General features: G+C 39.8%; 1 protein-coding gene across 4 annotated transcripts in view; it reads left to right on the plus strand.

Moving 5' to 3' along the window:
• The window catches only part of TECPR1 (tectonin beta-propeller repeat containing 1), a 74,373-nt gene extending 59,741 nt beyond the window's left edge, over positions 1-14,632 (plus strand). For all 4 annotated transcript variants that reach the window (XM_036741403.1, XM_036741405.1, XM_036741404.1 and 1 more), the window contains exons 22-25: positions 240-332; positions 5,679-5,785; positions 6,129-6,248; positions 12,135-14,632. In XM_036741403.1, the coding sequence (XP_036597298.1) occupies positions 240-332; positions 5,679-5,785; positions 6,129-6,248; positions 12,135-12,335 (521 nt within the window). In that variant the 3' untranslated portion in view covers positions 12,336-14,632. The remainder of the gene's footprint in view (positions 1-239; positions 333-5,678; positions 5,786-6,128; positions 6,249-12,134) is intronic.
• The last annotated feature ends 1,827 nt before the right edge of the window (positions 14,633-16,459 follow it).

Consider the following 16,459-nt stretch of genomic DNA (forward strand, 5'->3'; position numbering starts at 1 on the left):
AGCCTGGACCCTGAAATTCATGCCTAATTTGGACCTCTCTTGCCCCTTTTCTGTTTTTCCTAAAGTCAAGGACAAGAAGACAGCTTTAAATCATTCTCTACTTTGACAAGGCTACCTTCTTAGTAATTAGTAATTATTAGTAATATCGTTGCATGGAGGACAGGAATGGGGTAGGAGAACTGTGTGTTTGCTGTTGTTATTCCTGAACTGCAGTTTACAAGATGGGTTTCTGGTTTTAGGTGACTGTTGGTACCACATTCCTTCTCCTCCAAAGCAGAAATTAAAGCAGGTGTCAGTGGGACAGACATCAGTATATGCACTAGATGAAAATGGTAAGTTGTTTTTGATTCTTCTTAATTGTTACAGTTCATCAAAGTGTGACAGGCCTTTGAGAGGAAATAGATCTTTTGTGAAAAGCTGCAGACTGGGAATTAGGAGACTGAGATTCTAAGTTCTACTCTGCCCACACTAGCTGTTGACCTGAGTAAGCAAATCATTCAAGGGGTATCATGCCCATTTAACAGGTGAGGAAATCAAGGCCTTAATTTCCTAAATTCTCTAAAATGGAAATAATATTACCTGCCTTATCTACCTTATAGGATCAGATGAGATATTAGATGGAAAAGTACTTTGAAAAAATCAAAAGCACTCTTTAAATGTATGTTATTATTACCATCTGCATAGTTGTTGGAAAAAAGTGGTTTTTTAATTATTTTTTCCCCAATTACATCTTAAAACAATTTTTTGCACATTTTTTAAAAAAGTTTTGACTTTCAAATTCTGTCCCTTCCTTTGCCCTCCCTGAGACAATAAGCAATCCAATATAGGTTATACATGTGCAATCATGTAAAACATTTCCATATTAGTCATTTTCTACAAAAAGACTTTTCAACAAAAAAAAGAAAGAAAAAGAGAAAGAAAGAAAAGTAGTATGCTTCAATCTGTATACAGACAGTGTCACTTCTTTCTCTGGAGGTGAATAGCACACTTCATCATGAATTCTTTGGGATTGTCTTGGATCGTTGTATTGCCGAGAATGGCTAAGTCATTCATAGTTCTTCATTATACAGTATTGCTGTTAGCCTGGACAACATTGTGCTGGTTCTCTCACTTCACTTTGTATCATCAGTTCATGCAAGTCTTTACAGGTTTTTCTGAAATCATCCTGCTTGTTATTTCTTATAACACAGTAATATTCCATCACAATCATATAGCACAGCTTGTTCAGCCATTCCCCAATTGATGGGCATCCTCTCAATTTCCAATTCTTAGCCACCACAAAAAGAGTTGCTATAAATATTGGAAAAAGCAATTCTTAATTGGCTTTTCAGAAATTGTGATTATCCATGTTGCCAAGAAGTAAACAGAGTCAAAAGTACCCCGGATTGACCATATGACAAGAAAACCACTCAAGTGATTGTGAAAAAGAGAGATGGATAGTCAACTTCTGGGATGCTGAATGGCGTAGTTAACTCCTCACATTTTGGTGAGGGCTCCAGACTTTGCTCTTCAGAGTCACTAAGGGATCAGGTCACTGATAACATATGGTCCTAGAAGAAAATCTTAAGAAAGACCCACGTGTTGGCAGGACATCACCTAATGACAAATATGGTTACGCTTGCTTCTGTACAGTGGCAGATCTTCAAGTTCATTGTAAATGAGGAAAGGCCCAATTTTTTAAAAAATGTTTTATTGAAATCCTTTGTCTTTTCATCATAGTCATTTTTCATTCCACCTCTCCCTCTCCCCCTTCATCCATCATCCCTTGTACAAAGAAAAACAAACAAGATTTCTGTTTGACAACATAAGCAATACAAATTGTCCCAGAAGTCTTAGTGCAGCTTTAAGCTTTAATAAGGTAAAATAGCACTAAGACTTTTGGGGCACCTTGCATTCTGTTCTGGCGGTTTCCTACCTCTTTGTTTGAGGGAAAAGATTTGTTTTGTTATTTCTTCTCTAGGATTGGCTTTTTCCCCCTGTTACTCAAAGTTTAGCTTCCTCTTAGGGGTTTTTTCGCTTCCATTGTTGTAGTCACTGTTCTCTTGGTGAGTCTCATTTCCCTCTGTAGCATGGTACAGTGGAAGACCGGATTTGGAATTCGAAGACTTGAATTCACATCTCAGCTCTGTCACTTTTATATCCTTGGACAGATCTCTTCTTCACTGTTAAACAAAGGGATTGGACTAGATGGTTTCTAAGGTCCCTTCGGGATATAAATCTGCGATCCTATGATCGTTTCATACAGATCTTCTCATATTTCTTTAAAGTCCTAGTATTCAACATTTTTTTCCTGCATAATCTTGACATTAAGAAAATAAAACACACACAAACATTTTACTGGGTGTGATCCCAATTACCAGGGAGGCCAGGGCTTGTGGGTCTCTTGAGCTCAGGAGTTATGAGCGACAGTGGATATACACTTCTCAGTGGGCTCTCTACTCTAGGTCAGCATCAGTACAGACAGCTGCTGTTGCCGGGTAGAGTGGGCCACCAGGTTGCCTGAGGCGGAGTCAGAGCTCCCATGTCAATCAGTAGTGGGATTGGTCTCCTGAGTAGCCCCTGAGCTTTCAGCCTGTATAAAATAGGGAGACCCAGTCTTTAAAAAAATTGTTTTTAACTTTCACCAATCAATAGGTACCTGCTTTGTTTCTAGTTCTTTGCTACCACAAAGAATGCTGCTTAGTATTTTCATATATGTACATATACATATACACACACACACATACACACACATATACATACATACATACGTATATGCCTTTTCCTTTGATTTTTTGGAAGGGAAATATATGCTCAGGGTAAGATTGCTGGGTTAAAGGTATGGGCAATTTAGTCACTTTTCCTGCATAAATTATAGATCGTTTAACCACTGTAGAGTTCACCAATAATATGCCTGTCTGTCCATAGCCCATCAAAGATGGACTGTTAGCATATTTTTTCATTTTTGCCAATTTGCATGGAGTGAAGTGCGACCTCACGGTTGTTTTCATTTGTATTTTTCTCCCTAGTTATTTGGAACATGTTTTCATGTGGTCATTTGTAATTTGTGAATAATATTTTGAGAATCGTTCATGTTCTTTGGCACTTTATCAAGGAGTAACTCTTAGTATATTAGTTTCAGTTCCCTATACATTTTGTACATCGGACTTTGGAATCAGATATTTTCCCATTTTACTTCTATCTGCATTGAGTATTCCTGCAAAAGACTTTTAAGTTTATGCATTCAAAATTATCTTTTACTTTTTGTGTTTATATATGCCTTGTTTGGTGAAGAATTCTTACATTAAACTATGCCCAATGGCCTATAAAACTGCATATCCTTTAATCCAGCAATACCACCACTAGTCTATATCCCAAAGATATTTTTTAAAAAAAAGGGAAGAGGACCTATTTGTACAAAAAGATTTATAGCAGCTCTTTTTGTAGTTGCTAAGAATTGGAAATTAAGAGGATGCCCATCAGTTGGGGAATGACTAAACAAGCTGTGATCTATGACTGTGATGGAATATTTGTGCTATAAGAAATGACAAGCAGGATGATTTCAGAAAAACCTGGAAAGACTTATATGAACTAATGCAAAGTGAGGTGAACAGAACTAGGAGAATGTTTTACACGGTAACCGTATTATTGTACAGTGGAGAACTGTGAATGATGTAGCTATTCTCAGGAATACAGTGATCCAAGACAATTCCAAAGGACTAATGATGAAGCATGCTATCTGCCTCCAGAGAAAGAACGAATATTGTTTGAATACAGAATGAAGCATGCTATTTTTCACTTTCATTCTTTTTCTCTTATTCAAGCCTGCTTATACATAATAACTAATATGAAAGTGTTTTACATGATTGTACTTGTATAACCATCTGATTGCTTACCATCTCAGGGAAGAGAGGGAGAGATACAATTTCGAATTCAAAACTTTAAAAAAATGTTAAAAAATTGTTTTAACATGTAATTAAGGAGAAATAAGATATATTTTTTAAAATTCTCACCTTAACCTTAATTTTGAATTTGTCTTATTCTCTTCAATTTTTTTATGATGTGACTTTTTAGATCCAATTCATGTCTCCATTTAAAGCTTATTATGGTAAATGGTATAAGGTGCTGGTCTAAACCTATTTTCTGCCAAAGTGCTTTCTAGTTTTCCTAGCAGTTATTTTTAAAAGGGTTCCTCCCCTCTGTAATTTATTTACTTGGGTTAATCAGATACTGGATTACTGTTTTCAGTTACTTCTGTTTCTTGCCTATATCTGTTTCACTGATGTGTTTTTCTGTACCAGTACCAAATAGTTCTGATGGCTGCTGCTTTATTTCCCTTGAGATTCTAGACTTTTTATTCTTCCAAATGAAGTTCATTAGTTTGTAACCCTTGGTAATTTAGTTTAGCACAAAATATGTAAATTAATTTAGGGAGTATTATCATTTTTATTCTATTAGTATGGTCCCCCCACATACAGTAAATTTCTCTTCAATTATTTGACAGTCTTTTTAAAAATTCTGTAATTGTATTTATTCTGAATTTTGTGTGTACCTTGATAGGTAAGCATCCACATATATTAAGAATTTTACAGTTATTTTGAATGGAATTCCTCTTGTTATTATTTCTTTGTGGATTTTGTTAGTACATTAAAGAAATGCTGATGATCTTCCTGGATTTATTTTGTGTTTTGTAGCCCTGCTGTAACTATTAATTGTATCAGTTTCTTTGCTGATTCTCTAGGGTACTCTAAGTATACCATTGTCTTATCTATAGAGGTAATTTTGCATCCTCTTTGCCAATGTTTATTCCTATGATTTCATTATCTTGTCTGGTGATTGTAGCTAGCATTGCTAGAACTGTGCTAAATAACAGTGAGAAGAAAGAGCACGAGGAGCCCCATTTATACTTCCTGATGGTTTAATTTGCATTCAGATTTAATAGGGTTTCCGGGTAGGGAAATAGAAAACAAAGGTAGTTTTCTCTCCAGTCTGTCATCTCCATATGAAATGAGATTATTATGTTTTTGCTTTATCATATGATGGACTAGGACAGTCTGTCTGAAGCAGAGCTAGATCCTGCCAGTGAAGTGACTCTGAAATAATCTCTGTCACAGTGTATGATAGCAGAAAAAAAAAAACAGGGGACTGGAATTCAGTAGATCTAAATCCTAGTTGAGCATCTTTCTTTTGAAGTTGTTTGACCTTAGATCACTTAATTTCTTGGTGCCTCAGTTTCTTTACTTATAAAATCAAGGTAATAATATTTGGCCAAATGTGTTGGCACATCCCTGGCATCCCTGCTACTGGGAAGAGGCAGAGGCTGGTAGATCACTTGAGCTCTGAGCTGCAGTAGACCTAAAGCCCCTGGGAGCAGAGGACCACCCAACTGCCCAGCTTGGAAAAACAGTGGGTTAAAACTTCTGTGTTAATCAAGGCCCACAAGTCTCTGTTGTGCTGCCAACCTGGGCAATATAGGGTAAACTATTTCCCCCCAAAAGTAAGTCTAATGTGCTATAAAAAATACCTGGTTTGTTTAAGTCTATTAAAGCCAAAAGCATAAAACTGGAAGAAGGGAGTGACTTTCCTTCTTCTCCATAAACAACCTCAGTGGGTCTGGATTTGGCTTCTGTTTTCCAGGTGATGAAGAGCAGTGCTAAGAATCACATTCCTCATACTAACTGCTTACTTGTTCTTCCTAGGCAACTTGTGGTACCGACAGGGAATCACCCCCAGCTACCCACAAGGATCCAGCTGGGACCATGTCTCCAATAACGTCCGCAAAGTTTCTGTTGGCCCACTGGACCAGGTCAGCCTATGTTTTCCCTTATGTAAGGTCATTAAAAGCCCTTCAGTTAGACACTTGCTCCTGGGGTGTGTTAGAGAAAGTTAAAACCTGAACCCAGAGGATTTGAATCTCTTTTGCATGCTCGTGACTTCTCTACGACTTTATCTCAGTGCCCAAGAGATGGCCTCTGAGCCAAGCATGGTTTCCTTTATTTCTAGTTGAGCTATGCCCCTTCCTTCTGTCCTTTTTGACTCCATGTAAAGCGCCCGTCAGGATATTTCACTCTTGCCTAGGCTTTTCCAGTACAGCTGCTGGTTTCAGTGGAATAGGACAGTCAGGGATCTCATTCTCTCTTCCATTTTAGGTCTGGGTCATTGCCAATAAGGTTCAAGGAAGCCACAGCCTGAGCTGTGGGACTGTGTGTCACAGAACAGGAGTGCAGCCCCGGGAGCCAAAAGGGCAAGGATGGGATTATGGCATTGGGGTGAGTATGGACCCCTTCTTTTCGGGTTAAGATGGTGGAGCATGCAGCAGTGTCCCTGCAGAGGATGGAAGACAAAGAGGCTCCCATTACTTTGGTCAGTGCTGGGACTTAGCAGTCCAGTGTCACACAACCACAGGATGCCCAGTTATGTTGTCAGACATAGTACATTTGTGTACAATTTTGTAGAGTTCTATCACTTGGAATCAGTATATGTTTGGCTTCTTCAGCCACTTGAGGGCAAAGCTTTATGTAAGATAACATATTTTCCCTGAGCACCTGGCAGAGATTCAAAAATTGAGTTACCCTCTAAAATGTTTACTCACCATACTTGCCTGGTGAAGAAAGGAGGGGGTGGAGGACATTCTGGTTGCCAGGTGCCACCTTCCCAGCTGAAACCTTGACAAAACTGAAAGAGAGATGTGGGGTGGGAGGGTTATCTTTCTGAAGACACCTCTTAGAAATTGGAACTTGGGAACCACGTATCTGGGACCCTCCCCCTTCTTACCCCGCTAAGACACTTGGGTGCAGCTTTCCAGTAGGACCATAAAGACCCCTGTCCACACCTATTCCCCCAAGTCTTTAAATCTGGTGAGTTTGGGGTTATATGTGGCATGGCCAGCAGCAGTAATCCTTCCCATTTAATAACTTGCCTCTATACCCGCTGTTAGTCAAGGAATACCTGGTGTGGAGTAGGAGGAAGTGAAGAGTAAAAAGCCTTTCACTTCTTTTCAAGAGAACCTCAAATTGTTTTATAGTTGTCCCAGTTATCATTTTGCCTATGGACAAACCATCTCACTTCCACAGGACTTTAAATCCTATCACTATATATAGTTCTTGACAATATGTGGTCATCTAGGCTTAGAAATCCTTGTTATTTCATGTTACTCCATGTTATTTCATGTGAACTGGGTTTGTTGGCCTAAAGAAGAAAAGACTAAACCTATCAAGAAGTTTTTTTGGATTAATTATTTTCTGTTTACAAAGGAGAAATAGGTTTAAATTAAAGCAGAAGGGATTTGGGCCAAAAAATCCCTGGGATGCTGAAGTACTATAGTGGGCTATAGAGTATGGATGTGAAGTCATTAAGAAGACTAGGAACCAGAAGTCTGCCTTTCCTAGAGGTTTAGGCACCTTATCTAAAGGCAGTGAGTAGGCTTCTCAGTACCTTCCAGCTCTGGAACCCTTAAGTGCTAGGATAATTTTTTAGAAGGAGGAAAGTGCATGATATATTATCTAATCAGTACTTGACAAATGGCAATTGAAGATGAAATTTATGAAAAGAAGAAAAAAAATTAGTCCACATCCTAATTCTTAACTCTTTATTGATGCACTTTGTTTTGCTGCATTATTCACTTCCCAGTAAATATCATCACATTGTAATTATCCCATAAAAACCAGGTAAACGTAAGTAAAACTAGTTCTGAAAGACTTAAGAACTCTGGTCATTCGGTGACCAAGCACAGCTAGAGGGAATTGATGATGGGACAGGTTGTTCACTCACCTCCTGACAGAGGCAACGGACTCAAATGCACTTTTTGGACATGGACAATATGTGGATTGATGGGTTTGGGGTGAATGTTACAAAGAGTTTTGTTTTTTTTTAATTGGGGAAAGATGGAGAATATCATAATATTGCCCAAAAAAAGAAAGAAGTGTCATTGAGGCATTTAAAAGAATACACAGAAGAAAATAGAAGAAAGTTCAGAGGAAATGGACAAACAGGATAGCGTTGAAAGCAACATAGAGAACTTATTATACTTTTTACAAAGCAAGCTGTACATCATTAATAGAGACTTGCAAATTCACATAGAATATTTTTTCTGTTCTCTCTCGAAATTCTCATCTTTTTTGTATTGATGATTGACTGCAGAATGATTTCCTTAAAAAGCTAAGTAACCCACATAATATGGTGATTTTGACTGACAGTTCATATAACTTTCAAGTTTCAGTTTTTCATTCCTTAATGGAAAGGAAATATGTTTTAACCGTACTCATATGGAATCGATATTAGCCAATTATTCAGTCAAAGTATTTGTTAAGCGCCTGCTATACATCAGACCCTGTGCTGGCCTCTGGGGGCACAAATACCACAGATGGCACAATCCCTACTCACAGTGAAATTAGCATCTAATGGAGACCGCAAGCACAAATATATATGCAGCTTAAATGTAAAGTGAGTAAATACAAATATATGCAAAGTAGTTAAAGCCCAGTAGTCTGGTGGGGGGCACCAGCATTTGAGGGGGAATCAGAAAAGACTTCCTGCAGAAGCTGATGCTTGAGCCACTGCATCTTAAAGAAGAAAGGAACTCTGAGATGGAGGGGAGAAGAGAATGCTTTTCAGCCATGGAGCATAGCTAGCAAACAGGCCAGGAGCTGGAGCTGGAGCATGTGAGGAGCAGAAGGAAGGAGTCTGGCTGGATTGCAGCATGTCGTAGAGGAAGTAATGTCCAGTGAGGCTGGAAATACAGGTTGGAGCAAGGTTGTATAGGATTTTAAAAGTGAAACAGAGGAGTTGATATTTTACTCAAAAGGCAGAAGATGGCCACTGGAGTTGACTAAGTAGGGGAATAAGGTAGTTAGATCTATGTTTATGGAAAATGACTTCAGCAGGATGGACTGGAGAGGTGAGAAACTTGAGTCAGGAAGACCAAATAAGTGACTGTTGCAATAATCTAGGCAAAGAGGTGATGAGGGCCTGAATCAGAAAGGGAGCTGTGTACATGGAGAGAAGGAGTAGGAAGTGAAAAATGTGAAGGTAGAAATAGCAAGATTTGACAACTGATTGGATGTGGGCGAGGAAGGGTAAGGAGCTCTGTATAATGCTGAGAATCACTGTGACCTCTGACAAAAAAAAAAAGAAGTAAGGAAGAGGGGAGGGTTTAGGGGACTTGAGTCTGAGACTATTGAGTTTCAGGTTTCTCTCAAAGGTCTGGGAGGCAATTGGTAATCTAGGCCTGAAGTTCAGAGGAGAGAGACTGGGGCTAGATATATAGATCTGTGAGTCATTTGCGTAGAGGTGATAGTTAAACTCATGGAACCCAACTAGGATACCAAGACAGTGTAGAAGGAGAAGAGAAGAGGGCCTAGGACAGAAGTTTGGGAACACTCACGATTATGGGGCATGGTGGATGATGAGCCAGCAAAGAAGATTGAGATGGAGCGGTTATATAGACAGGAGAACCAGGAAAGAGTAGGGGCATGAAAACCCAGAGGAGAAGATAGTCAGCCATGTCAAATGCAGCAGACAGATCTAGGAGAATGACATCTTAGAGAAGACTGCATGTTTGGTGGCTTCGAAGAGAGCAATTTCAGCCTTATTGTGGTGTCTTAATTTGTCTCATTGTGATCGCTGTGTATGGTTATTTTGCTTCTACCTTTTTCACTCTGCATCTTCCCAAGTTTCTCAGTTCTTCCTATTTGTCATTCCTTATGACACACCGATATTCCTTTACATCCATTTACCATACTTTGTCTAACTATACCTATTTCCACAGTCCAGCTAGCAGCTGCTGTGGGGGTGTAAAACCAACAACAACCAGCTCATGGAACACTGCAAGCCTAGGTTCTCTTGATCTGTTTTACTAAGGAAAGCAACGTTAAGGGTTAACAATCTTACTTTAATCCAGCATGCAAATATCATTCACTCAGTTCAGGGGGAAAAGCCAGCACCCTGAGCTTCAAAGAAAATAGAAACAAATTACAAACATCAGCAGACAGACCTTGTCTGATTCAAATCTCAATGCGTAGTTGCCAGAGTTTAACAAAGTCCCAACATCTGGGTTTACAAACTGGAGGGCTCTACAGCTGCTGGGAGTTTCCACATCAGCGAGCCACCAAGAGTGACAGCCCTAAGCAAATAGCTCTGTCTTCTCTTTATATGTACTCTTTAGCTGTCATCAAATGTCATCTGAGCGACCAGAACTTAGGCTCTTACTGTTGGCTCTGGAGTTAGCACCTCCCCCTAGAACCTTGAAGGCTTCATGCCCACATCGGCTTAGCACCTAATAGCTACGGGTTTTGGGTCTACTTGGGAATGAAGATATAATCAGACCTCCCTTCACTGGCCCCATCTGGAGCCCCACCTTAGTTACCAATTCACACCCACATAGGCTTAGCGCCTGATAGGGGTTTGGGCCTGGGGCTTAGCACCTAGTAAGACTCAATCAAAGACACTTAATCATTTTTAAACAGTAAGAAAGTCCCAACTTAATTGATATTTCAACACCCCATTCATTGGACACATGATTTGTTTCTAGCTTTTTGCTTTTAAAAATTATGTTGCTATGAATTTGTGGGTATATATAGGACCCTTGTTTCTGTCTTTGGCTTCTTGGAGGACATCAGAGGAGATGGATACTCTGATTGATGTATGGAGATAGGTATCTAAGAATGGGATCACACACAGGGTCAAAGGAAAACTTTTCTCACGTTGTTTTCCACAAGAGTCGGACCAGTTGTCACAATTCCGTGAACAGTAGATGAGTGTGCTTGGCTTCCCACAGCCCTTCCATCACTGACGTTTTCCATTTTGTCTTTGATGAATGTGAGTGAGGTGATATTTGAGATTTGTTTGAATTTCCCTTAATTTTATTGTTCAAATTTGGAGCATTTTTTTCATGTGGTTTTCAATAGTTTGTAGTCCTTTTGAAAACTGTTTATATCTTTTGACCACTCATCTAATGGAGAATGACTGTCTCTTACAGGTTTTTGTTAATTCCTTACATATTTTGGATTGTCAGATTTTTGTCAGAGATGTTCAGAATTTTCCCCCTAATGTATCGTCTTTCTATTCTAACTGCATCTGATTTTTTATTCTAAATTTAAGAGTTATCCCCCTGATATTTTCATATACATGATAGAACAGAAAAAAAGTTATATGAATCTCTTATTTACAAACAACTTGCTTTTAAGTCTGTAGCAAATTTAATGTTACTTTCAAAGCTGACATATGTCCGTTTTCTTCTGAACCTCCTTTTGTTCTCTTTTGTTCATTCTAATAAAATGCTTCCTTTCTTTTTTTTCCCCTTTCCTTCCTTCTCTTCTTCCTTCCTTCCTTCTTTCTTTCTTTTAGGTAACTCTATTTTTGGCTCCTGTTTCTTTCCCCATATTCTCCTTTCCCCAATAAAAAAAGAAAAACTGAAGCCACATAAGACAAACAAGCATAGCTTTTCTCAAGCTTTTGCTCAAGCAAAGGAAATCCACAAGTTTGCTATGTCCAGAATGAACAAAGTGGGCATTTGTTCGGTTTGCCATGCATGTTTGTTTTTTGTTGTTATTGTTGTTTTGGGTTTGGGGTTTTTTTGAGACTGAATCTCCTTAACTTGCCCAGGTATAAAGTATAGTGGCCACTCGAGGGCTCCATCCCACTGCTGACTGACATGGGAGTTTTGGGCAACCTGGAGACCCTCAGCTCCCAGGGGCCCATCATGCTGGTGCTGGACATTTTTGGCTCGGAACTCCTGAGCTCAACATCCACAGCCTCAGCCTCCTTGGGTAACAGGGATTTCTCACTTGGCTGCTATATTTATTACAAGGGTTTTGTTTTTCTTTTGTTACACACACACACACACACACACACACACACACACACACACACACACACACTCTGGAAGGGTGATGAGAGGAAGAAAAAATAAATGGTTTATAATTATTAAAAAGAAATATTTTTAAGTAGGTCTTATTCTGTACCTTAAATCTAGCACCCCCTCTGTCAGGAGATTGACAACCTGCATGTGATTCTTTTATTTTTACTAGCTCTTCTTACCCCTCCCCCTCCCCCCAGCCTGGGGGGGATGTACATTGGTGCTTCACTTCCCTGGCACCAGTTGTTGCTACTCGCCCTGAATGAGTGGTCAGGTTGCCCTCGCTTCTCTTTTCTTATAGGGAGGATGGGACCATATTTCAGTCCGGGCCAATACCACCAAAGCCCTGAAGAGTGTGTCACAGGAGACAACGGAAGACAATTTCTCTAGGACAACGGACCTCGAAGAGGGAGATGGGAGTGGAGAGAGCAGCTTCTTTAACAAGACGATGCTTGTCATGAATTCACTACAAGAGGTCAATGGCAGTGCCGTGACCTGCTGAAGAGTCGAGACACCCTTTGCTGGCTTCGGGGAACTTGAAACAGGAGGCTGTTTCGGCAGCAGCAGTTCCCTGTTGCTGCTAGATTTTGTAGGGTCTAGATTTGCTATTGTGAGCCTTTTACAATTAAATTTATTTTATTCTTGTATTGGAATATTACTGTTTGTCCAGGGAGAGAAGACAGGCATAGAGCCTGTGTGAGGTTTGAGGGAGGTGGCCATTTCAGAGGCCACCCCACCGCCTCAGAAATGTGAATTTTTGTGTCATTGCACTTTTGTCTCAAATCTGGTAAATGTCTTTAATTTTATCTTTCCATGTCTCATGGAATGTCTGACCCCTACATCCTTGTTCTGGTCGAGTCCTCCTCCCCAGAAGAACCACAGTCATGGGAAATAGCTCCTTTGTTCCCTACTGCTCTCTCTCTCTCTCTGTACTCAACTATCACTACAAAGTACCATCACTACTAAGGTCTGAGTCGTGGTTTGGGAGCATGTCCTGTTGGTAACAGCAAAGAGGAGGCAGAGCCCTGGGCCCTGAGCAGCCTCCTTACTGCAGATGGGCCCAGGTGAAGACGAGAGAAGAGATTCCAGGGTTGGAGGAAAGAGTTTTGGGGGACCCCTCCCTCCCAGAGGGGGAGTTGTCAGCACTGACCAGTCCTTTTGTCTCTGTCCATACCTGAATCATTTCTGAGCTGGGAGCCCCAGAGTCCCTTCTTGAGCTGCCCTCTTCCTCCTCCAGAAAGCAATGATCACAATACTGTGCTCACACAGTTCGCCTATGCCCCTGGTATTTCTTAGAGCCTAACGTTGGACTTCAGTGGGGAAGGAAGGTCCGGAGAGTTGTGAGATTGGAGGCAACAACCAGATGGCCAGACCTCCCTCACTCACTGTTGTCTTATTTCATTTTTCTTTTCCTTTATTTTTTCCCTTTCATTTAATGAGGCTGTATCTGCATATAAAGCGGGATTTCAAAACCAAACAAAATGGATAGACTTAATCCAACCACAACCAGTTAATGAAGTGGTTGTTTAAAAAAAAAGTTGGACTTAATTCAGCCGTGTCTCTGTGTGTAGACATAATACTACTGAGTTTTCCTTATTTTGTTGCTCTTTACTTGTGTTGCAAAGGAACGTGCTGCCATGATTAGAAAGAATTAATTTGATATGCCGTTAGATTAGAAAGAGAGGCGAGTTTTAGGAAACTGTAGTTTGTCCAAAAAACTTGAATTGACATCGCTCTGAGTAGTCATTAACTTATATTATTATAACCAAATAACGCTAAGGCCAAGGAAGGAAGACTAGACTTTAGGAGTAGGCACCTTTCGGGGAGAGGGCAGTTGTCTTTCTCAGCCCATCCCCCTAAAGCACTCAGTAATACTCGTTTTTGAGTTCTTCAATGAACTGCCCTTATGAGATAAGGCTTGCTGTTCCACTCAGAAACACCACTGCCCCCATTCCATCACATGAATCAAAATGCACTTTGTTAAACTGATGAGTCAGCTGAATCAGTTTATTAAGTTGCCCTTGCTTTTGATCCGCTTTACACAGGGGCAATGATGGATAATTCTTCTGTCATTTTATTATCAGATTTACATCCTCTTGGTGAAATCTCTAGTTTGTCTTTCCAAACTAGGGACCTTTGCATGTGCTGTGAATCAAAAACAAATGCCCATTCTGTTATTATTTTAAGATTAAATAGAAGCTGATTTATAATTAGCTTTATCCAGAATCATCATCCTTTTAGTTTGATCTATTTTCTTCTGTTGTTAGGAGAGAGGACAGGCATATGTTTAATTATATTCCTCTATATTGTGTTTTATTACACATGAACAGGATTTTGAACGAAAAGTTGCTTTGTGACTTCATCTCATGAACCAGATTTGAAGTCCTGAAGTGAAGTCTTTTTTGCATGTATTGTGTCTTCTGGCATCTTTGACACCAGGGTGTAGAGTTTGGATGTCCCAAATGGAAAACTATTCAAGATGGTTTGCCTGAAAAAAGAGAGAAGCTTGTTTACTTACAGTGGGTCGATTTCCTATCTTGTTTACATGTTGCATTTCAAGATTTCCTTGTAAATGGGCATTATGTTCTGTATTTTCCTAAAAATTACTTCCAGGTTATGCTATCAATTTCTATTTGTTCTCAGAACAAACTACTTTATGGGTTTTAACTCTGCACTCACTCAAAGGGCAAACTTGTTCTTTTTCCCTTTTGAGAATCAAATGTTTACATGTTCAACATTACCACATTCTCTCAAATTTCCAGGATTCTTTGAGTCAATAAAATATATTCCAAAATAAAATGTTTGTGCATTTTATTTGGTTCATCAAGGCCACTTCCTTTATCACACATATGATTATATAAAGTGTAGAAGGCCCATGTACATTGTGCACTGTGGGGAGCATTAAAATGATTGAAAAACTATCTTTTTCTGTGTTTATACTATTATGTCAGTTATTTTCAGAAAAGAAATTGTTCCATGGGTCACTTAGGACAATGTTTTTGCTGGGAAGATTTTCTAGTTTGATTTCAGATGGTTTCCTCTACTTACATAGCTGCTTATTTGTATGAGGAAGCTTGTAGCTTTAGCATCAGAGAAAATGGGCATATACCACTTAGGAAATGTACATTCATGCTGTAAATCTGTGGGAAGTACTTATATGACCTACCCAAGGATCAGTTATCTGTTTTTACATAAGAGGTGGTTCAGATGAATGATTGAGCTATTTACAGCCTGGGATTCTGTGCTTCTAACAGGCTGTGAAAGCTGGCTTCAGAAAACATTTACAATCCCAAAATACAGCCCATACCCTACAGCCAGAATTTTGTGACTCCATTAAGTGGAAAGAACTGGGAATGTTCAGCTTAAAAGAAGATCTCATCTGAAGAGGACTGTTATGTGAATGAGGGATTAGACTTTGTGTGGCCCCAGAGGGCAGAACATTAGTGGGTAGAAGTCAGACATGTAAAAGTGATAGGCCTCCTAACAGAGCTATCCCAAAATGAATGGACTGTCTCAGGGAGTTGTGGGTTCCCATTTCTTGAGGTGATGCCTTCGAAGGTATGTTGAAGAGCATATTCTCCACCAGTTGTACTAAGTAGCTTTTGAAGTCCTCTCCAATTCTGAGGTAAAGGGAACCTCCCTCCACCCCCTTACACAAAGAGGCTTCAAGGATTGTTTTTCTTGTGTATCTAAGAAATCAGTATCCAGGTCTGAATTCTGGAAAGAGGAAATAGAAAGTCAGACTGAAGCAACCCACTGAGTTATTTTCAGGACCTCACCCCTATCTCATTTATACTTCCAGTATGAGTGTAGTTAAACCCTCCCTTGTCATTTCATATTTATTGGATTGAAAGTCATGGATTTAGGATCTCTTAAAAGGCTCGATAATTACCCAGATAAATAGTAGGTGGCCTAGGAAAAATGTCCTGCACATCTTGTGTTGAAAGGTGGATGGAGGCGACCTTGTTTTCATCCCTCAGCTTGCATCCACATGCACTGAACAGATTTCATGATCATTGAAGACATAGTTTTAAGTCTCTTTTGCCCCAACAAGGAGAAATGGCTTCCAATGCCATTGGGGAATTTGTTTTGCTCGATTGCATATTTGCTACAAGGGTTTCACTTGTATTTTTTCCCCCCAATTTGGGGGGTTGATAGAGAGAATATCAATTTTTGTTCATGGGAAAAATAAAAAAAGGAATGGCCGTTTGTAGCTAAGTGCCACCCTCTGAGAATCAAGGTTCACCAAATCCCATTAGAAAGGATGAGAAGACTTAAGGAGGGGAAGCAACCTGTCTTCTTGTTTTCCAGGGGATATTTGCATCAAGATACAGCACTCGAGAGAACATGAGCACAATGTGAATTTATTGCATCCAGTACAGAATTTACTACTTATGTAAGCAGTACTTTCCACTGTCCATCAGGCTTTTGGGTTTCACAGGTTGGATTTCAAAGTTCTTGTGCTGGAAACATGCCTTTCTTTCAAAATCCAGCACAATGGTGGCACCCACCTTGGAGGTGTCCTTGGCAGGCAGAACAGGGTGGTCCCACTGACGAGGAAATGAGTTCGCTCTGGGCAGTCCAACCCTTTCCAGAGCTGGCCACACAAAATCCCGAACTGGCATG

This window comes from Trichosurus vulpecula, chromosome 1 (assembly GCF_011100635.1).
Source record: "Trichosurus vulpecula isolate mTriVul1 chromosome 1, mTriVul1.pri, whole genome shotgun sequence".
NCBI classification, from domain to species: domain Eukaryota; kingdom Metazoa; phylum Chordata; class Mammalia; order Diprotodontia; family Phalangeridae; genus Trichosurus; species Trichosurus vulpecula.